Here is a 24,199-nt window from a genome sequence, read left to right on the forward strand (position 1 = left end):
ACCACTTACCTATTCTTGGAAATTTACCGAAGGTGATGGCCCTTGCGGACCGTCAAATATGAAACTCTCCAAAGTGTTGAACCCCACCTAATGATGATAAAAATAGCAAATAAATACCGCCTGCGCAAAAGCCGCGCACGGCGGTGAATGTGCTGTCGGTTGTTATCCGTCAACAGCGGTGTTTCCCAACATTCATCGAGACTTTTCTCCTTTGTTCCAACGGCCGATTTGCGTTTAATATTAAGCATATCGACAAAATGTGCCTACGATCGTAAGGCCCCATTTAACCTTTCATGTTTTATGCAAATAAGTTTGACTGTGATTGAGGAGGAGACCACGTGTCTATCAGTGCTCTGTTCTACGCAGGCGCAAGAGCAATTGTGCGAATACTCCGCCGGGGAGTAACATGGCGTTCTCACCTAGCCTCGATCAGCTAAATTAATCCGGTTCCCAATATCCTATCATTTGAAATATTTGCCTGATATCGGAGAGTGGAAGTTTGAAATGATGAAATTGGTAGAACTTAGTGAAATATTCAACTTTTAAGTTCAGAGAAAGCAACCAAGTGATAATTTATGTCAGGAGTATGCCGTTTCGAAAATTTTGTTGAGAATTCTTGTAAAATCCTCCCTATCCAGGCTTGGACACAAGTGTTTTTCATATTTTCGGGCCCTCATTTGTCTGGGAGACACAATGAAAGTGAAGATGATACCTCTAATTGGCTGCTACAGCATCAAAAAAGGTTTCTTTGTAATCAAAGATGCACAAATGTTAGAAAATACTGGTGGGATTTTGGAAAGTTACTTCTATTAAAAATGCCTGTTTGCTTTTCGACTTATTTATTTCCTTATACTTACTCACCTACTCTTACACCTGTGGCCATGTGAACCCAAGATGGTTTTTGGCCTCACCAACCACCCGCCTTCACTCTTGTCCACCATCCGTCATTTCTATTTCTGCTCCAAGTCTTCTTACATCCTTCAGTACTTGGCCTCTCCAACGGAGCCTTGGTCTTCCTCGAGGTCTTCTACCATTCTGCCTACCATTTAAAACCTGAATTATCTTGCTGGTGTTGCCACTTATCAATATGTTGTCCAGTCACTTAAACGTCCTTAATTATTTTCTTATCCTTGCATAATTATTGTGTTAGGGTTTGATAATATTATATCTCACATAATTATAGCTTAAATTATTGTAATTTTCAGGGGCTGAGTGACTGTTATGGTATCACAGAGTATACTCGCATTGCCCACTCTGTGACAGTACCGTACCTAGGATAGTTCGATGGGATACAGTCCAATGCCGCTGGTGTCTAGGCTGTAGTAGGGGCACTGTATTTGGAGGACCTATAAGACCTATAAGCTCCTGCTCCTTATAAGAGCCCTCTTGCCTAATTCATGTCTTGAAAAAAGAATACGGTACACTATTGTAAACTTTTTTCGGAGAAAGAGAAGTCCTCTAGCAGGGTGTCCAGCGCTCTAGGAGACCGGGGAATGTCATGGAATTTTATTTTCACGGGAAATATCACGGAAATATAGAATTGAATTTTCAGTCTTGTCAATGCATAAAACTCCTACGGAAATGATGTGCCTCTTTCGGCAAAGGAATCAGTCAAATTCCCATTGTGTTGTCGCATTATGTATTCCTCCAATGGCCAAAAGTGGTCATAATGTTGACCATATGAGTTTATTGTATACTTATTGGTCGTCGTCTTTGAATCATTGGTATAAAGAACGTCTTTGTATTGCTAATACCGACGTCGAATTTTCCTTTTCCTGTCTGAATATTTAACATTCCTTCTATTGCTGGATTTCCGTAATTTCTGGAATATGGAATTTAGTTTCTCTACCTTTTATCCAGCTGTGGCTCTTGCCCTATAATAAAGTCAATTACTTTAGTATAAGGTTCTGATTCGCGTTTTTTAATATTATAATTAGCAACGCTAGTTCCTTACCGCAGCAATGGCATAATTTAAATGTAAGAAAGACTAAATGAGGTGATTAAAATTTTATCTAAAACTATTTTTTAAATTTTGTATTGTGCAGTTTAAGCAATATCCTTAAGTTAAATAATCCAAAATCTTACCAAATATTATCTTATAATCAACCACAAAAAATCGACATTTCCTCTGGAAAAATTAATATTATACCTGTGTGAGGTAATTTTCAAATGACACACTTTCCAGACGACGTCTAAACCTCGTTGGTGACCATCAACCCAACTTGAGTGCCGTCTAATGTCCAATCATTATCCAGCACGTAGCACGCTCAAGACTAGCATCATTATTCTCCTCGCGTTCATGATAGTAGGGCTGATAGTAAGTTAATTTTTATGAATAAATAATATCTTACCAATATTTCTATGCATAACTTATCAATTCTTGAGTTAAAATCGTCAGGATTGGAATGTATAAATAACCCTATAATCTGTGTATTCTCATCATTATTTCATTTTCTTCGTACAATTCACTTTGGTGATTAAAATACCGGCACAATAAACTTTTTGTAGATCTATAAAAGGCTCTCAGATAAAATAAGTAAATGCTATTTTCTTCATACAATGGATTAGGAAACATTATCTGTATCTTATTCCTTTCTTATTTTTAACATTTATTAAATTGCGTATTGATATGCACTGTGCCTTGCGTTATTTAGAAAATTGATTGTCATTTAAAAGTTATTCCTTAGTCGTTGCTGATGCATATGGAGGAATGCAGCAGCTAAACCGGAAGAAAATCAGAAAAATCGCCTTTGAAGATATTCTCCAGCAAAGCCAGTAATAATTCATTGCGAGGGACAAAATGATAAAATATTACTCTAATTGGGAAACTAGGGAATTGAGGTGGCTTCGATTACTCTAGCTTTGAAAAATATTTAATAAAATGCTATCAAAAAATCTTCATATTTTAGAGTACGACTATTCACCCCGACGATCCTGACTCTCTAGCCCACCCCATTACCAAATCCCCACCTCCACTCCCGAAACGGATGTGACGACCTAGCTCACTCTCCCAACACAATGGATAGTTTCGTGGGTGCCGTGGACGTCATTAGTGAAAGAGTAGCAAGTAGTAATGGGTCGATTACATATTTTTCAAATTTGATTTAGGAAATCAAGTATTTTTATTTTTTTCTAACATTTTTCAGTGGAGTTTTGGATTAGTAAATGCGTACATTTAGTTCTCAACTCATTACTTTGAGTGATGACTTTTGATGCCTCTTTCTTTCTTCTGGCATCGTAAATAGAAGCATGTGTGTTCATAAGGATAAAACTTAATGCAGTTTTCTCTATGTATTGGTAAATTTTAATCATTGGTGAGCAGCTAGTATGATATTTATGGATTATCGAAAATTGATAAATTTATTAATGCCTATGTAATGTTAATCTTATGTTCTGTAATGTATTCGGTACCGTGAAAAGCTTGAATAGATACCAAAAGTAAACATCATCTTACTCAATATAATTGCCAGTTGCCGCAAAAATTGAATAAGAAACACTTCGGGGAATTTTTTCACAGTATTTGAGTCAAGAGGTCCATTACTATCTCTAACATAAAACATTATAAATGCTTGACTACATATTGATTCCACCTTTGGAGCGTCCCAAATCTACTTTTAAATGGTGCTTGGGAAAAATTGCTACATTGCAATTGATTCACGTTACTGCGGTGGAAAGTCTATAATTGGAATTGATGAAAAAATAGATGGTCACCCGGGAGTTTAATTAATTCGTTTCCTTTGAACTATTGAGGTTGAGATCATGGGATTATATTTCCTGAATGGCTTTTTATATATCTTTTTGTCGGGTTAATTTGCGACTAAGGGTCAGGGAATGGTGTGCCTTCGTTTTTTCTTTTCTCCTTGTGGTTTCCAATTACTATGGGAGAGAATAAGGTCAGCCGGTCATGATCAGTCGGGGCAGTGGCGCAGCGAGAGGGAGGTTTTGGGGATGAACCCCCCCCCCCCCCCAGGAGCTTAAAAAAAATTTAAGTTCAATCTATTTTACTTAATTAGATAGATATTACTTTAGAATAGCGTAAGGATTAATAAAATATCCCTCAGAAAGCCGTAAAACTCACCATTTATCTTATAATTCCGCAATTTACTGATCTCGCACCTACCGCTTATCCTGGTGGGTATACCAAACCCACACACACCCTGGTATTGGTTGCACCTAAACCTCCCCCAGCCTTCATTCCTGGCTGCGCCCCTGGGTCGGGGGTCGCTTGGAATTTTCCTGTTTCCAGAATTTTCTATACATGTGTAGTCTATTCATTGGCAAGAGCCGGGTATTGTAATTCTTTATGCGTTTCACTTGGTTATCACACCAAATTTGCAGGATATAACTAATTCGTATAAAGGATAGTTAGATTATAATTAAACCCTGTAAATATTTTATTCGTTGTCCTCCCCACGTACTGAAGGTTATTGCTGGTGACGTTCCGTGGCCATTTCTGGTGTCTCTTTGTTCTTGAAGGAATCAATAAACTTACCATTTTATTGGACTTGATAGAGCAGGATCCCATGTGTGGCTGGTTTTGAGGCCATACTAGCGATTGCAGTTGTCTTTGCATTTCAGACGAATCAGTGCCGACGAAAATAAATAATACTACTGTGATGACCCGCACATGCTTTAGCAGTTTAACATTGACGGGTATATATAGGGATGAAACTTTTTATCACGTTAACTTCACTTTATTTTTTAATAATTTGATAGTTTTCACAAGAGGATTAACACATTTCGGTAAATGTCTATATGCCAATGTAATGCATATATTTTCAAAATGGATTGCACTCATCCAGAGAAGTTATTTTCGCTAGACATTTTTACAGCAGCAAGAGAGTTGTGGTGGACGTGATGAATGGAAGCTATAATCATTTAACTTTTACCTCTTACTTGGCTTTGGGCTCCTCTTTTGCGTGGGACCACACGGCCTCTTCGTTTTTATTTCGACTTCCCTGTACCAACTTCGAACGAGGCAAAGTGAGATGGATGAGATGATCAATCAATCATGTTCGGCAGCGGTACACCCATATTTTCTCATTTGCCCAACTTTATGTATCATAGCTCTGAGTATTTTTTTATTTTTCTGTGATGAATTTCTTTGTACACTTAAGATTGTTTGAAACACGTCTACTACGAAGAAGGTGTATCAGAAATTAAATACATCTATATCAGAAATATGAGATTATATCATAAAATAAATGAGCGTTTGTAATATTCTTTGGTACCTTCGGTAAATGAAAAAACATGAATTTTACTTCTTCAATGGCTTTTGGTGCTTCTCTTTTCTGGACAAATTTCAGTTACCAATGTAGATGTGTGTAGGACGTTTTTTCAAGCGTGTTCCAAGTGTATTTACGTATTTCCTTCCGTAAATTTAGTCCCTTATATGAATCATGATGAAGTAAGAGCCCCAATGAATATAAAATAAAATTACCATCCAAGATTCAGAAAACAAAATAGCTTCACCCCGTTCATTATTTTGACTTTTTAAGGCTTCCGTTCCCATTGTATCCTAACCGCTCGTGACACGCCTATGCTCACCTCACGGGTCACGCTTCCTGTCATCGCCTTCGACGTCCCTCGTAAGAGCGGGAGGCGATCATTCAATCAATCATGTCCGTTGGCCCGCTGCCGCCGCGGGCGGGCGGGAGGCCTCTCGCTTAGAACGGCGGGCGGCCCGTGTCGCGTCCGGGGCTGCGGCCGCGCCTCGGCCGCCCAACCCCCTTGGACCATGCGCACTCAGCCTCCATCGATCCTCGCCTCTCTCTCTCTCCCCATCGGCCCATCCCTCTACTCTGCTCCACTGCTTCGCGGCCTCCTCAGACCACAACACATCGCTCGACGATTAAGAGGACATTGCATCACTCCCGCTCCACGGGTAGCATTGTTTTATTTTTCTTCTTCTTTCGCGGAGGAGTACTCGCTTGAACTCATGCTGTTATCATGCTGAAATCATCGGGGCGCATGTAACATACCCTGGTTATCCCTCGCCACCATGGTTAGACTCATTGAGCAATTTGGAATGGATATCTTTCAGAGCGACACGGAGATCATCATATTGGAATCCAATTATATTTCCAGTTCCGACAGAAACTGTAAATTAAGAGAGATATTTTTCCGAACGGATGCATTTGGGAATTCGATTTTCTCCCAGACAATTACGGACATTAATTAATTTTAGGCGGAACTTTGTAAGAGCATTTCCTTTTTACTTGCTAACGGCTGGTGTCCTAACACCCTCTGCCACGCGCTAATTGAGGCGGCTTCGGGGGTTGTACATAGATGTAGACGCCCTGTTCAAAATTACTAGTAGGTATCTTATTATTTAATATTTGACCTCAATAATTTCAATGATGCAATTTTTTGTGTTCGAGAAAGGGCAATATGCTGTCAAAGGTGCTCTCTATTTACCCTGACAATTTCAAGGAAACAGCGTGCTAGAAAAGAGAAAATGGGATGAGTTGAGAGGGAGTGAAGTGTGGGGGCCGGGGTGGCTGCTTGGCCCAATCTCCTGCTCCCATCTACCTCCGCTTCCGCCCCACTCCCCGCTTCCCCCTCCTCACTTCCGCCCCACCCCCTTCTAATGCCAAATTCCACCGCCCACCCTCTCCTACAAAGGGCGTCCTGCGGCAGGTTGGCGCCCACCCCACACGCATCCCTGTGGCTCGCATATCCTTTAATAGTACTCGAAGGAATTTCCACTGTTTTTCCGTAGGAGAGGATGAAAGGAAATTTTCAATAGATTCAAAGCCGATTCTTAATTTTCCTTGGAAAAATACCCGTGTGGATTGAAAAAAATGTACTTACGCTTTTCTGAAATCTCTATATATGTTTCAATAGAGGCAGGGTTATGATTTTGATGATTAAGTTTTATTTTCCTCTTCTTTTTCATATTCATTTTTCGAGTGTCTTGAAGATTTGGTCAAATGATTAACAAACTCGCCTGGCCAACTTTTGGGTTTATCAGATCTGAGGATGCTTTAAACTCAATAAAATGAACATAACTTTCATCTTTTACGCGCGTGCATTGTAAACTTGCGAGGGAATCCATAAATGTTTAATGATCTTCTGTCTTTTGTTCTTTCTTAGCAATCTCTACAGTGAACACCTTCGTGTGCGAATTTTGGTTCAGGCTCCACACACTATCACCGCGGACACGTGGAAGCCTCCTAGTCCATGTGTATTGGCAGTATACCTCACCTTCTCCCCTATAGCTATCAAAATTCTACACGGAAATATTATGTCTTGGTTTTAAAAGTGGTTTTGGCTGAACTTAGGGAATATTGGTCCATGTCTAAGTGAACACTAAGTATTTTTCCCTGAACGACATTCGCCCAAAATTGAAGGCAAGATGACCGAATAAGAAAATGTCATTGGAGCAATGGTGAATGTCGTGTGAGCGATCATTACATATGCATAATCTTCCTATCCTTTTCAACGAAGTAACTTCGGTACCTAATTGGTACTTATGTTTGAGCGTAAAAATTTTATTTACGGAGGCTAAACGTATACTTACCTCTGCTTTTCAAGCAATTTACACCGGTTTATTTTTGCATTTCTTTGTGAAAACTCCTACACTGGTCACCAATGCATGTCACTTGTGCGGCGTAAATTGTAAATGTACAAACTGGAAAAGTGTACGCGTAATGCTTTTATTCTCCAATTGCCCTAGTTAAAATGAAATAGCGGGAGTCACATTTTCCTCAAGCTTTGTATTAAGACATGTAACTTTCTCAATATGTTTATGCTTTAGGCGACGCTGCTTGCCACCACAGCCGGCAACGTGAATATATAATTGACCTTAGCTGGTGAATGTGTCGACTGCCAGATGTCAGATAACCGTCTTACTAGTCTAATTGTGTCCGATACACTAAAATCGCACTTTAAATACCTTTCTTTTGGGCGGAAGGGTAACTAATAGTTATATCGTATTTGATTTATTTTATAATAACCAAAATTATCACATAATTTTGCTACTCAACGGAAATAAATTATGAAGTTTTTTGTCACTGATCATTTAGCAAGTTTTTGTTTGGTTCTTAATTTTTTGCAAACAGTTTTGTCAATAGCTATGCTCTTAGTTATCTTATCCGGTTGTTATTAAGTCCAACCTTTATAAAAGTTGGAATGGCTGTAGGTTATGGAAATGAAAGTATTTTAAACGAAAAACTTATAGAAACAGAACTCTTATATTTAAGGTATCTTGTTGCATCGAGTTCCTTGGTTATATCCCATTCGCACGGGATCGGAAGCTTATTTTTGGCTCTAATTTTCATGACAGAGTATATCACGATTAGATACATCCCTTTTTTTCTTCCTTGCCCCATTTCGAATTGTAGATCTGTTTGCACATTTTAGTATTAATTTACTTATATGTCATGCATTAAACTTTTCAAAAGTGTTATTTTATTTTTATTACATGATTCTTGTAAGTGTGCATGTTTTTTAATACCTGACGAAATGAGTCATTTTGGTATTATGGGTTCATCATCATCATTAGTCAATAATCCTAAGATTGGGCTGACGCGGCTCTCCATTTCTCTCTCCTATCCGCTAGCCTCTTCACAGCGACGTATTTCTTCTCTATTAAATCCTTAACAACCGGTCCTATGTTCTTTCTGTTCAACGGAATTCAGGGCAGTATCGTACCCTTCCTCCCACCCACCGGTCCACTTGTTTTCATCGGGCCATTGTGCCTCATAATGTGGCCAACCAAGTTGTTTTCTCCTTAAAAGTTTTTTTCCTCCCATTCTCCTCAGCACTTCTTCGTTACTCGGTCGATCCATTTTATCTTCATCATTCTTCAGTAGCACTACATTTCTAATGATTCCACTCTCGACTTCTCTACAGCTGTCAACGTCCACGCCTCGCTCCCATAAAGAAACATGCTCCATATTTAGTACGTCCTTGTTTCCTTACGCTTGTATTCCCAGCTGTAAGAAAATTCTTCATTTTCTAGAAAACCCTCTTAGCTTGCGCTATTCTGCTATTTCTCTCTCGCTTCGTCCGTCGTTGGTAACTCGCCTTCGTCGGTAACAAAACTCTTTCATCTCTTCAAGCTTTTTCCCTAGGTTAATCTTTGTCCTAGCCTATTTTAGTGCATTCTAATATCTTAGTCTTCTTTTTGTTAATTTTCAGCTGATATCTAGTCATTGTCCTTTCTATATTTGTCACAGTCTTTTCAAATCATTTTCTGTCTTGGCAATGAGTGCTATGTTGTCAACAAATCGCAGCATACTAATTCTTTCTCAGTGGATATTGACACTCAAAGCCTTCTGGATCATTTCATTTACGGCTTTCTCGATGTAAACATTAAAAATCATGGGAGACAGTACGCACCTTTGTCCGAATCCTCTTCCTATTCTTGCTTATTCAGAGTTGGGACCATAATTTATCACACCTGCTTCTTTTTTTATACAAACTGTGCAAAATTCTACGATCATTGTGGAGCACTCTAACATCTTTCAGAATTCTAAGCATTGAATTCCATTTCAACGTCATCACGTTTTCAACGGCCTTCTCACAGAAATATTGACAAAGGCTATTAACGTCGATTTTTTTTCTTCACTATTCTTTTCTCTACGAGCAGCTTAAAGGCCAAAATTGCTTCTATTGTGGCCTAGCTTTACCTAATTGGTCTCCATCCAGGAGTTCATCTGATATTCGTTCTATTCTCCTGTAAATGATTCTTGTCAGTATCTTCGACGCATGTATCTTCAGGACAAGGGTCCTAAAATCTTGACAATACTCTGATCTCTTCTTTGTGGGAGTGGGAATGTAGTAATGATGATGTTCTCCTCTAATTAATTTGGTATATATCTCCTGTTGAGTACAATTTGCAGAGGGTTATATACAGCAGAGTTACAGTCTTCTCTGCTGCATTTATGATTAGGTCAGCTAAAATATCATCTATTCCTCGTGCCTGATTCTTAACAGGTTTTTCATTGCGGCGCAAGATTCCGATGTTAAGATGTTAGCTCCCATACCAGCCTTTTCTATTTCTCTTCCTCTTCAATAAGTTTTTTCCTATGTTTACTCCCTTTTATAACTCTTTTTAACATTTTTTCAAGTTTGACTATTTTACTGGGTTGATTCGGCGTGTTTATAATCGATTTTCTGGTAGAATATGAGTTTTTGTACTAGATTATTTATTTAGGTTAGGTATGTTTGATAAAACAACTGTCTCTACATCTTGGTGGAAAATTAAGTATCAATAAGAAATTACTATTGGACTAATTATTGCATACTAAATAGTTGGACTAATTATTGCATATGATGAAGAACGAAATTTTATCTTGAAGTTATCAAAATAACTCGTTATGAGCTTTGTAATGATTGCATGATGTGTCCCAAATGGGAGCGCAGAGCTTGATGAAATGGAGATATAATTTAATTCGTAGCAATTTGGCAATTCTTTCGATACTCTGATACCACTTAATTGTAGGAAAAAATCTTTTGTTGGGTCTGTTTGATAAATAGTACTTTTTATTTTTTATTTATAGTTTGGTTTTAAGAGAATAATGATTATTTGCTCCAAATGTAAAGAATTATCGTTATTAATAATGAATCGGTATTTACGCTCAGTTAGCACCTGTGACATCTCGCATTTCACACATTAAATGAAATCGTAGGCAAAAAAAAAACAGAAAGAAATCTTTAATTAAAAAAATAATGAAATATTGAAGCATTTTTATCCTAAAATATACCGTATTTGATTTTTCTCCATCCTAAATCCAACAGAGAAATCACTGGATCGTTAATTCCACATAAGCTACGCATTAAAAGCAGTATGGCACGACACATTGACCACAAAAACTAATCTCATAGATTAGGGAGCCAGGAGAAGCAGTAAGATTAACCTGTCACGACATTCCGGCTTCCGTGGGCCCTAATTGCCCCGTGGGACGAGCAATGGACGGAGTTGGAAAAGGAAATATTTAGCTCTGGACAACGCATGGAAAATTAAATGGAATTACCTGAAAATTAGTCCTAAATCCTAAAATATAAACGACAGAAATGTTCATATTTTCGCTATAATTTTTCAGTCGAAAAACAAAAGAAATTCGTTGATACATATAAAGCACTCATGACCTATCAAATCCTATTGTCCCCTCTATAGGTGACGTTTCGAATTTTTTCCACATTCAGAACCTACTGGAGGCGCTGACGTGTCGTCGTGGTTATGATCGTAATCCCTAAAAAGGGATTGGCACTCGCATTTTCAAATGCAACTAGACGCGTCAAAATTAAAGTATCGAGTGCGAAGTATCTGCGAATATTGGTAGTAATGGGATACGCCTTGAATCCTGTGAACTTAATAATCGCTACTCAGTGCTTGATACTGAACTGCACTCGTATAAGTTTCAATCGATCCGTAAAAGTAATCGCTTATCCCAGCACAAGTCCTGCGCGGCTATTCAGGAATTTCGGCATGCAAAATTTTCGACATTTCTTCTGAGAACATCTCTCAGCTTGTGGGAAATTTTCCGCTTCCGGATCACCGGACGGCTCTTCGTTCACTGAGCGGATCAAAATGTCGATAAAATCCAGCTTCCGTTTCGACCGTAGATTTGTTGACGACGGCACGGCGCGTCGGGTAATACCTCATCCCCGCCTCCGCGGCCACTTTTCGCAGCGGCACTTGCCAGTGTTTTGTTCAAAGTTGTAAAGGCGGGTTGGGGCACGACCACCGAGAGTCTCTCGGTGGTCGTGGTTGGGGGCGTGGAAGTGGTTTACTCCTATTTATATGTTTTAAATTAATTGTTACGTTTGTTATTATTGGGAGGTAGAAATTTAGGGTCTTTAGATATTAATTAGTTAATTTTTCCATAGTTTTCCTCCGTGCGAGAATTATTTGAATTTGAAACTATTATTTTAATAGAGATTAATAGATTTCACATCATCGTAATATTATTTCATCCCTCTAAATTTGCTTTTATTCCAATCATAGCCATTGAAATTATATTCATTTTTGGCAATGAGAAAAAAATCCATTTTTAATCGTATGGGAAAGCCACAATGTATCTTTAGGAGCGCCAAACGATGGATAAAATGGGAAACTGTATATATTGTTAATGAATTGTACAACTTGAATTGAATAAACTCGTTGTTTCTAAGAATTCAGGATTTAAAATGCATTTTAAATCCTCTTTCTTAAAAATAAATAAGTTGTAATTCACATAATGGCCGCATAATTCAAAATCTTTGATTTATCACTCACCGCTTTCTTAGATCTACGTGCAAACAAATTCGAAACATGCAGCACGGCATTGCGAGAGAGTTGAAATTGGAAAAAAAACTGTGCCAACAACTCATACACTGAATCATAGATTTGCTCAACATGGCGTCTACCGATGAACGCCTCAATGAACGATGCCGGACTTCGACAAGTGCATAGGAGCATACACGAATGCCCGAATGCCTGAGCATCGTGATCGGTGATATTGGGCCTGGGATTGGAAATTTTGCAGAGGTATTAGTTGGGCTCGTATAATGATAATGAGTTGTTTGTTTGAATTTATGCATCTCTTCCATACGATTAAACATGTTTTTTGATGGTAACTAACTTGTACCATAATAAACTATACGTTTGATAAAATAATTGAATCAAATTTTAGGATATGTTTGCAGTTTAACCTGCCGTAAGTCTTTACGTAGTCAACGCAAGTGCTCAAAAAATGCGAAAATTCCACTGAAGAAAGCTCATTCCTCTTGCCCTTCCTCGAAACAGCATCCCTTGGGACACTTAACCGCCAGAATTAGCCATGAAAGCCTTAATTGGCTGGAGCACTTGGCGCCAAATTGGTGGATTGTGGTCACAGTCCAGGTCGGAGCGGATATTTTAAAACTACAATTCAATTGACAAGCAAACATTACAACTGGTTAAATAGTCGGCTGATGTAATTGTACGATTTAATGTACAGATACAATGTAATTTATAATTATCCTGTTGTATTTCTAGCAAAAGGATGAAATATGAATGGGCTTGTCTTTTAGAGAAAAGAGACTCTAATAGTCTTCGTGGGAATTACATAACCGATAAAATGACCTCGTTTCCATCTTCGTAAATTACATCGTAAAATAACAAAGAGACCCACTATTTTTAAAATCTGGTTGATTTATGGGGTTTCCGTTATTTTTCGCATACTTCACTGTCCACGTGGTCTACCAGATACAGAAGATTGATATTTCATCATATGAAAATGTTTTTAAACATGATGGATTGGTTTCGATAAATTTGTAGTCGCATTTAGCTATACAAAGCTAGACTTTTCTACTACAGTATTGGCAACATAGTATAAACATTGACTACAGTTTCAAAACCCGCAGTTTCATATTCCTTGGTAAATATTACTCTAATGGTGATTTGGATAAATTGTAAAAATCTTAAATTTTATAAACTGTTGTTAGAATATTTCTTCGCTGATTCTCGTAGAAATTTGCCTCGAATAAATGGAAAACATGTCATGAGATGAATATTATTAGCCAAAGTGGCTGTTCATACCAATGGCGAAGCTAAATGAATCCGTGAGGGGTATTCTAGGGAGCATTAGCTGTAAACAGTATTTATTCATGATGAGGAGTATGACAAAATTATCCTCTCATTATCATGATAATATATTTCCGGGCGTGTGCGAATGGGCGTGTGCGAATTCAGTCACACGGGAGTCTACTTGCAGCCAGACTTATAAGTCTCCACCCATGCAAAGCAGTGCGCTGCAACGAAATTTATGAGAATATATTTTTGCTCTGCACTCTCGGAAATTGATGATTAAACCAAGTGCTAAATTTTTACAATCATTCTTGTGTACTTGAACTCTCAGATTATCACAAAGGATTATCACTTTTTCATAAGGGTTGTTATTGGAAGGTTAAATATTCTATGTAAGCTCTAACAGTTACCGAGCTTGCAAATCAGTGTATCATGAGTGAATTCTATATCTCGACGTCATAATAGCGCGTAGGAGAATTAAGTTAGTTTTTAGAGCCCCTTTAAGTTAGGATTCAGATTGAATTGTTGGAAAATATTTCTAAGTTAGTTTTAAGAGTCCCTTAAAGTTAGGATTCAGATTGAATTGTTGGAAATTATTTCTTTGTCATTTAATGTATCACATAGGAGTTTGAAAGGTGCATATTTTATCCCGGAGCATAAAGTTTAGTACGCGTCACCTGAAACTTAGAAAAACGTTAAAAATCCATTTTCATCTATTTCCTACCTTAATTGCGGGTATTATATATTTACTGCGTGCATAGGTACTAAGTAAGGGCATGAATGATTTCAATATCACAGAAATATGCTCAGTATTTCGTTAATCGTAGCGATTTTTTAAAACTATAAAGCCTTGCGTACGTATCTTCAGTACCTATTATGCCTCTTGAAGTGAATCGATGCACAATCAATAGAAAAAGTAATTTAGCGCACATTGAAGAAAGGAAATAACCTCCGTTGAAGCGGCCAGCAGGGTCACACGCGTACGTTCGGAATATTTGTTGTTCCCTGCAGCGGAGGCGTGGTTCAGCGGCATTGCCAAGTCGGCGTCAATTCGGGACTTGAATAATTTTCGGCTTTTTGGTTTTAAGAATTTTCTGTCCAGGAGTGTAAGTACTTACTATAGTAGGACATATAATTTATATTTAATAAAATAGTCAACTTTTCAGTCTCAACTATACCTGAGTGTTTTAAATCGTTGAATTTATAATCACTGTTGCATGAAATTGCAAATGAGAAATCATTAGAAAATGTTCAGTAAATAATTAAATTGTGTAAAGAGCTTAAACGTTAGGAAGCTAGCACTCTACGTTATCACGTACCTACGTAGTCCAATTACACTCTTGATGCTCTGTGTTGTCCATTCTCAAATGCTTCTCAAATTGAAAAGGATTTTTAACATTAAAATCCCGGCCGGAAACGATTTTTTTCTCTCAGCTCGCCGCAGCTAATGCCTATTGCCGAAGTTTTATTTTAGCGAATTTGTTTGTTTACACTTTTTACGATTTACTTTAATCTCTATTACTCGCTTCTTCTGCCTCTTTTGTTGTGCTCATGTTTGTTATATTTGTATCTTTACCCTCGGAGAATAATTTATTTTGCTGAGTATGTTCATGTTAAGCTCTATGCGATCTCTACTTACTCTCATTTCTTGAGTTGTCTGATGCTGTCCATTGTCCTAACAAATATGCTGGGCTACAGAAATTATCATAGAAGAAAGACTTCATTTCATTTCGTAGCATCAGTGCTACTAGAAAGCACTCTGACGGGAAAATTAACGGAACGCAACTTCAATTACGATGATAGGAGATAACAGAGGTTGTGTTGCGAATGCAATTTTGGCGGAAAATAAGTCACACGGTGAATTTTTCATCGACGGTAGTTGTGCATCTTGACCTGTGGCATCGACGGTTATTTTACCATCACACTGTGGGCTGGTTTTGAACAAAATGTTGCCAAAATTATATTTTAAATGGTATGGTATAAAATAAAATAAACGACTATCAAAAACGGTTTGCACTCAATAAATGATATCCCAATTGTCATTTTCATGTGGCAATCACACTTACTTCATTACGTTAATATGGGACCGGAAGTGGCTATAAATTTAGTTCAAATGAAAAACCATCGTGTTCATAGCCGACCAAAAAATGTCCACGGCTGCTTGGTCGAGGCTGATTAAAACAATGAGTTGATTTTAATGGATTTTGAAACTACAATGTACTCCTCAAATGTATTTTAATCGCAGAATAAAAATACTCGTAGAAGTTGCATTTCCGATTCAGAAACAAATTTAAAAAGTATGGACAATACGCCAATTAAATGCATGTATTTCCATTACTGCCCACCCCTTGGTGTGGTTGTGATTTCGTATGTAATGGTTTGATCACAAGCTAAGCTACGATGAAATATTGATTCCAAGTTGAAATGTAAGGCTTAAAATTTAAACTGAAAAGATTTTTTTCTTCTATTAAGTGTTATCGGAAAATTTCATTATCTTAATCTTCCTTAAATTTCTTCTAGGGTTGATCTAGCTTGTAATACTGAGAAAGCGTTATGAAATAATTCGTTACGAGCGTGCTGCGCCTGCTCCCAGCGGGCTTCCCCCGCTCTTTTCAATGCAGGTCCACAGAGGGATACGCGCGTTTCTAATTTTAAAATGTAGAAAAAAAGGCAGGGTCTTATGTACAAATTTAATTGGAATGTTCATGTACAAATTGAGGTCAGAGGACCTCTTTAAACACAACATTGGAAGTAATTACACTATCCTCTGTTAAACGATCATGATGACTCATACGTGTCAACAGGAGACTTTAATGTGGAATCAGCCGCATTTTGACAAAAGTTATTTAAAGAATGCGAGATATTGTTGCAAATGAACAAATGTTTAAGTTTGTGCACCGTTAACGTCAGGAATATTTACCGTTTATTTTTGTTTTTTTTTATTTAAAAACCAATTTTAGGAAGAAATAGCAATATTTAGGAAGTAAGATATGCCGTCGCATATTCTCTGATAATTTCTGTGTATTTTGGTACCTCATTTGTGGAGTTTGGTTGCGTATAAGTTAAGAAAAAGGTATCTATACAGTAGAAATAATATAGAAGATCGATGTAAAATTTTGAATGTAAATCGAAAAATTCATCGGTTAAAATGCCTTTTATGGCGCCATGAGGAAAGAAAATTAATACATATGATTCATAAGAGGAAGGCAAGTTGGTTAGGGCATATATTAAGAAGGAATTGTTTGGAACGGAGAATAATAGAAGGGAAGATAGAAGGAAAGAGAGGAAGAGGAAGAAGGAGGATGGGAATGTTGGATGATATAAGAAGAGGAAGAAAATACAAAGACCTAAAGGAGGATGCTCAGGATAGAGAAAGATGGAGAGAAGTCCAGTGGAAACCTGTCTAAGGACAGTAATCACTGATGATGATGATGATGACTTTATTTGATAGAATTTTTTTTTTTTTTTTTTTAAGTTTGTAAATATCTATTGAAAAGGCCTGTTGCATTTTAAGCATACTTTCAAAGGACTATCTGTCAGTATTAATTAGGAAATTCGTGAATGTGAGGTCGCGCTTTGAGCTCTAATTAATCAGGTAATGTCCAATGAGGCAAGAAGGCTTTCAAATTAAAATTTAAATAATCAAGTTTATATTTCGTGTCGAGCGGACTAATTTAGACGCAGAGAAGGATGACCATCGACTATTATCTCTCCGGTCGGTCAGTGTGAGAAAAATATTTATTATGATATTCCTTGATTCTTCTTGTTGATTCGAAAGTTAATTTGAATTGCCATTAAAATATGGCTACCAATTATGCTTTATTGGTTCGATATGTATTTTTTTTGATAATGTGGCACGTTTGAATTTTTTTGTGCACGATTGCCGTTGAGAGGGAAGTGTTGAAACTGTTTGCAAATGTGTAATTTTTAATTAAAATATGACGGAAATGGAAAACATTCATTTGGTTCCTAAATAAAACGGTTCCACCATCATAAATTTTATATCGCACGATTATTTCGCTACGCTTTGCTGTGGGTGATCGCCATTTTATGAAAGACGCAGTAATACGAATGGGAGTGAGAAAAGTACCAGCCGTACGATAAAATGTCCTCATGCTTGCAGGTAGAACATGGCTCGGGCAGATAATATACAGTTTTTGCTCTAATTATTACTTCTCTTGCTTCGAACTGTTTAGAGTGACTCCTCAACTTACAGGGTGGTTTTAATCAGCCTCGACCAAGCAGTCGTGAGCATTTTTTGGCCGGCTATGAACACGATGGTTTTTCATTTGAACTAAATTTATAGTCGCTTCCAATCCCATAATAACGTAATGAAGTAAGTTAAGGCTAACACACGTTTAAGGGTTGAAAAAATCCTCTCTGGTTCACTAGTTGTCATCAGAATTGTCGCAAGAATTTTCAGTAGTTTAGTTGTTTCACAAAATGTGTTTTGAATGTTATTGTCAACGATGAATCCTAGTAGGGCAACGACATAGGAAACTTTCCTGAAGTCTTCGTGTATGTAAATTATTTCAATCTCAGTTTTCAAGCTCAATTTTCAATTGACCCATTGCTTTCGAAGTTAGCAGAGATTTGCGTTGTTTCAAACACATCCGTCAATTTTCATGGTATAAGCAATTTGTTTTCTAAAAACTGTTAATAATAGATTTGGCTTTTATATATCAAATTTTCAAGTTATTGGAACGAAAATTACGGGAATACCAAGCGCTCAAAGATGGGCAACTTGATTTTACGCGCAAAAAAGGGTACTTAAAAAAAAAAAAAAAATGAAGCACATGAAATACTATGGCGCGAAAAATTTTTTTTGAAGTAAATGATCCAACGTAGAAATGAATTGTCTTTCGTATGCTTTTTGTTGCATTGAAATTGATTTCCTCGTTTAGACGATAGAGCTCCTCAAACTAGGGTGTAGTGCTTTTTTTAGGATCGTCGGCGCAGGTAGTTTACGTGGCTGGTACACTACCTGCGAGTTACTCACCAAACATGCGCGTGCGCACTCGCGTCGTGTTGAGTCTGCTCCCAACACCCATTAGAACAGTACATACCCCCCCGCTTACCTCGTCCCGCCTGAGCACCCTCAAGCGATCGCATAGACCGAATTTGCGACCGGCGCGATACAACGGGATCGCACACTTGCAGAGCGGTGGATTCGCCAAGGAGATATCTGTAGCGTTCGGAGCGTCATAACACATCCAGAAGTAGACAGGATTTTTATCCTTCTCGTTGTAAAGGAATAGTTATCTTTTATGATTCATTCATCTTTGGGTGTGCACTTGCTAACATGCGTATATGCACGGGCCGCCACCGGTTGCCACATGAAAATGACATTTGGGAACCATTTATTGAGTGCAAACAGTTTTTTATTGTAATTTATTTTGTATCATACCATTTACCATTTATTTTATAATTTTGGCAACCTTTTGTTCAACACCAGCCCACAGTGTGATGGTAAAATAACCGTCGATGCCACTGGCCAGGATGCACAACTACCGTCGACGAAAAATTCACCGCGTGACGTATTTTCCGCCCAAATTGCATTCGCAACACAACCCCTGTTATCTATCTCCTATCCTCGTAATTGAAGTTGGGTTCCGTTGATTTTCCCGTCAGAGTGCTTTCACATAGCAAACATTAGTCCTTGGTGCTACGAAACGGAATGTTGTCGATCTTCTCTTCTACTTATTTTTGATACAGAAACAAAAATGGAGATCCTTCAAATTATTTTTAGAATACATGTAAAGTAGTCTATGTGGTCTGTAGGCTTTGCCTGCCAGCAGGTGCCATATCAAACAATACGGAGTGATCTGAAATTTTCTGCATTCATTGCCAAAATATAAACAGTTAATCGTATTTAGATGCAAATTTTTATAGCTGAAACTAAAAATTCAGTCTGAGAGTAGTATCAGTAGTTAAGATAAATTTTAAAAATAGATTAGCATGGGAACATAAAACAAAAATCACTTTGAAATGATATAATTAAGTCTTATAACACCGAATTCATTAGAGAAAGTAATAAATTCATGCTTAGGCTCTTCAAAAAGTAATTGATGAATTTCCTATCATTTGTAAATATTTTTGCATACTTTCAAACAACCAAGTTATTACTGTTATTTTTTATAGCGACAGTTTTTCTGTGAATTGTACAGAATGCGGTAAATCGTTCAACGAATCTGAAACAATGTATTAAAGAGTTCATTTCCCTAGTAGGTTTTAAAATTCATGCACTTCATATTTTTCAACATTCGGAGTTTTTATCTCTGACTAAATCTGACTTTATTCTCTGATTAAAATAGGTATCCCATATGGTAATAATATTTTAAAATGTCAGTGATGGGTTAAAGGTAAATTTTCATAAATTTAGGCTTTCAGCTGGATCTAGAAAAAGCAGCTTGCATCAAAGCATCAAAAAAAACTCTTTCCAGTGGAGTCAAACCACATTCTATTAAGGCCGTTTTACACGGTACACGGAATTGCGCAGGTTAGAGCTGCATTAATTTCTAAAATGGCGTGGAAATGCGCGAATGCATGAACGAAATTAGAACAGGGGCTATTTTGCCGTCTCGCATCCACGCATTCTCGCATTTGTTCTAGCAATTCACCGCTTTACACGACGCAATTTTGATTGCGCCTTCGCACGTACGTCAGACTGCGCAATTCCGTGTACCGTGTAAAACGGCCTTAAACGGTCTCTGCAAAGGCCTAATGAACGATTTTCATCTCAAATGGATGGGAATATGTATCACAAATGCAATATCTGAAACCAGTTAAATCTCCGTTTGTCAATTAAGTAATTTAGATGTATTCTAAAATCAAACTTCTCATCTAGTATCAAGTCAAACAATTTACAGTATTTGATTGAGTTGTTATAAAAAAACATGAAGATAAATGACTGATTTTCCTTACATATATGCCCTGATTTAAATGTCAACATAGATGGGAGTGGAAAGTGTATTTCATAGGTCTCCTCAAATCCTTTATGTTCATAAATTGTGTTTTGATCGTTTTTGTTATTTATTAGTAATTTTTTATCGCGACAACAACACTGAATAGTACAGAAATCTTGTTGCGATCGTTGTTTAACTCTATCGAAAGGTCTACTACTCGAAAGGTCTAAGGATTCACCATTTGGGATGAAAGAAAAAGAATATGTGATATCATATATACTTGGAGTTAATATAAAATGGGACTCCGAATCAGAAAGGATAGCACAAAGGTCTTTCATTTTCAGATCTATTCAGAGATTTCAGGGATTTCGGTCGTCTATCGCTCGCCCTTCGGGTGTTGGCGTCTGAAAAGGATATTGAAAAGGGCCGATCAAGAATGCCCCACGGAATTCACGCACTCGTCTAAATCAAGTTTCATATGTTGGACGTGTCCTATTTTTCAATATACGTCCAATTCTTTGGGCGACTCGAGCCAATGCAGTGAATAGGTAATGCCGTTTCTATGGAAGCATCGAGTTCTCCCCTTCACCACTTCGGGGTTACTGAAGAAAGATGTAGAACGGATCGTTATCTTTATTTTCTGGCCCAGGGGTTTCGTCTGGCGCACTTCATTTCGTCGGTACCTGAATTGGAAAAAAAACCTTCATTTACATTATAGTACGAAATTTCAAATAAGAGCGCCACATTTTTCTCATAATAGTGTGGCTTAAAATATGAATCATAAAAAAATCGTTTACTGTTCTACCATCGCAAAACGGATTCATATCCGTACGACCAAATTCATCTATACACTTCATAGTAATCATTTGACTTGGTAGAGTATGTTGCTGTGGTGTTGAATACTCGCATAATTGATCATACATCGTAGCTATCAGGAACTCTGTTTCTCATTACCATGGTATACCTAGGAGCAGCTGTGGGCATACGCTCAACAAGGTCCTCCGAAGTGCGAACTAACTGTAGCTATTGTTTTATTTTAATGGTAACTTCTGTCTTAAGTCAGTAAAATAATTAATTGTATCCCATCTCGCCAAACTTTTGTATGATATGTATTTGGTGAGCGTTACATTTTATTTTAAATATGTTTCGTCTCCTCTTTAAGTCCATTTCCTGAAGTCCACTTCCTATTCAACAATAACTGTTTTTCATTCAATGTAATTTAAGCCTCAAGTAAATTTGAAAATATTGAATACTCATTTGGAAATTACCATTATTTGTACCTTAATTTGGAAATTATTTGTAAAATACGAGAAAGTACTAGTGAAAATAAAAGTCAAAATTATCGAATCAAACAAAGGGTACTTTGAGTGCCATTCCATCGACTAGCGGAGGGAATTCCTGTTTACACCTGAAAAAACTTGCAAACGCGTTTTAGGTTACTCTTCTTTTAGTGTTTCAAGAAATACACCAGTGGTTAATGATGTATGTTGACCAATAGGGTGGTTTCCTTCATCAAAGAAAACAAAAGGCATTGATTGCAATTCGTTGCCCACCATTAGTGTATTCATAATATACAAATTATTTGGTTTTAGAAATCCAGTTCAGACGAATGGTAATGGTCAATTTTAACCGCATTTGAAAAAGGCCAGATTGGCACCCATGCGATGCCACTCCACGTGACGTCACAGGAACCTAGTTTCTATACGAGTAGATAGGAGTTTTACATCGTCTGAGATTACCAAAGCATCCATGAGGCACAGAGCTCAGGGAAACATCTCTTAATAATCACCTATTAAAATTGCCTAAGTTCGGAAAGTTTCCTTGGTTTGATAGGGTAATAATAAATCTTATTTAAGCCAAGCGCTACCTGCTAGCAGTGTACTCTGCTACCTGCTGGCAGGCTGCGTCGTATCAGCGCTCTAAGCCTCGCCCCAAGGTCACCTCACACGGCGACAGCGGGAACCAGAAATAGTCACAAGGGCTTTTCCCAGCATTCCTACTTGGCCGTCGCGTTTTCGCGCGCTTGAAAATTTTCACTTTTCATTTAATCGCGAAAAATAGATATCGTCATTTAAAAATCTGAAAGCGTGAAATATGCATCAGGAGTAATAATCTTTCGATTTAGGAAATAAAAAAAATAATAGTAAACCAACCTATTATTGCTGGACTCATTATGATTTTCAAATATTATGACATTCCTGAAGGAAGAAAACGACTCGAAGCGTTTTTTGCATTCGTTCTTTTGTCAAGCGCTTTAAGGCCGTTTTACACGGTACACGGAATTGCGCAATCTGACGTACGTGCGAAGGTGCAATCAAAATTGCGTCGTGTAAAGCGGTGAATTGCTAGAACACATGCAAGAATGCGTGGACGCGAGACGGCAAAATAGCCCATGTTCTAATTTCGTTCATGCATTCGCGCAATTCCACGCCATTTTAGAAATTAATGCAGCTCTAACCTGCGCAATTCCGTGTACCGTGTAAAACGGCCTTTAGAGAGACCACTGCATGAATTTGATATGAACCATGACTTTGGAAAAGTCCATGACTTATTTTTTATAATATTTTTCGATATAAGTTGTGATTTTTATTGATGAAACCGATGTTTTAAATACCTCGATGGATATTTCATATTGGTTCCCTTGGGTTTTTAACCTCTTATGACTATATGTTGGTGTAGCACCTTTTTTAATTCAATTCCGGTCATTTGCAACCGTGTTTACTCTGCATACCCTGGAAAATTTATTGCTTGGCATACATTTTGCAACTTCTATTTGATTTGCTAATTCTTTCTTCCTCTTCTTTTTTTCAGTCTGTAACCAGTTCACCCGTGGTGTTTTCGCCATGCTGGGTGCGGTGAGCCCGGATTCTTTCGACACCCTGCATTCATATTCAAACACATTCCAAATGCCGTTTGTCACTCCGTGGTTTCCAGAGAAGGTAGGTGAAGCTCCAAAATCCTCTTTTGTGCGTCCTCTCTTCGTGGCGTCGAGCTTATTACGCCTGCCACGCCGTTAAGTGGTCTTAGTTTGCCATTCCTCTAGATTCTGGGGTAATATTTTTTATGATAAACGTGGAGACATTCAAATCTTCCGAGCTTCTATCAGGGTTATTAATTAATGTATATGAGTTTTCAACTTCTTAAAATCTTATGGGAAAGAAAAAAAATTGCGAAGCATTTCTTCATTTTGTTCCAAACGTCTGAATTCGTGATTTGATGAGTGATCATTTTATCTAATGCCACTCACTTTTAGATTCCGTATTTCCATTTTTAGTGAAGGTGATAATTCAGACGGTATTTTGATCGCTAGATACTTCATCAATATGTTGTATGAGAATCTTCAGCTCTTGAGATGCAGAAAAAAAAACCTGTATCAGTAAATTTGAACACCCTGGTTCTTTCCTTTCATTGAATGAGCGGAGCAGGCTATTGCTTTCATCCACTTTTTTCCTATTCCTTGAGGATTACTTCGGTGGCATTGCCTTCTCTTCATATTGGTGTAGCTGAACTTGGCCGAGGAATGATCGCGCATTATTGCGAAATTTGCCAGGTTTGCCCGTGATATCCGGCCATCCCATAAATATTTCCATGTTTATAGTGAATAATACTAGATTTCAATCGCCTCTCAAGTAATAGAGAGACAATTTGCTGTACTTCCACGGGTAGAACCGATCAAATACACTTTTGATCGTTCTAATACGTTCGTCTCCTAGCATAAACTCTCCTGTGTTACGTGTGCGTTTTACGGGTTGCTCCAAGTCACGGCACTGCTGTGTTGATTTGATTCAGTCGCTGA

The 24,199-nt window shown here is 37.7% G+C and overlaps 1 protein-coding gene across 4 annotated transcripts in view; it reads left to right on the top strand.

Annotated features, from left to right (window-relative positions):
* The window catches only part of LOC124159499 (glutamate receptor 1-like), an 82,758-nt gene that overhangs the window by 11,069 nt on the left and 47,490 nt on the right, over positions 1–24,199 (top strand). For all 4 annotated transcript variants that reach the window (XM_046535344.1, XM_046535343.1, XM_046535347.1 and 1 more), the window contains exon 3: positions 23,215–23,342. In XM_046535344.1, coding sequence (XP_046391300.1) covers positions 23,215–23,342 — 128 coding nt within the window. The remainder of the gene's footprint in view (positions 1–23,214; positions 23,343–24,199) is intronic.

This window comes from Ischnura elegans, chromosome 5 (assembly GCF_921293095.1).
Source record: "Ischnura elegans chromosome 5, ioIscEleg1.1, whole genome shotgun sequence".
NCBI classification, from domain to species: Eukaryota; Metazoa; Arthropoda; class Insecta; order Odonata; family Coenagrionidae; genus Ischnura; species Ischnura elegans.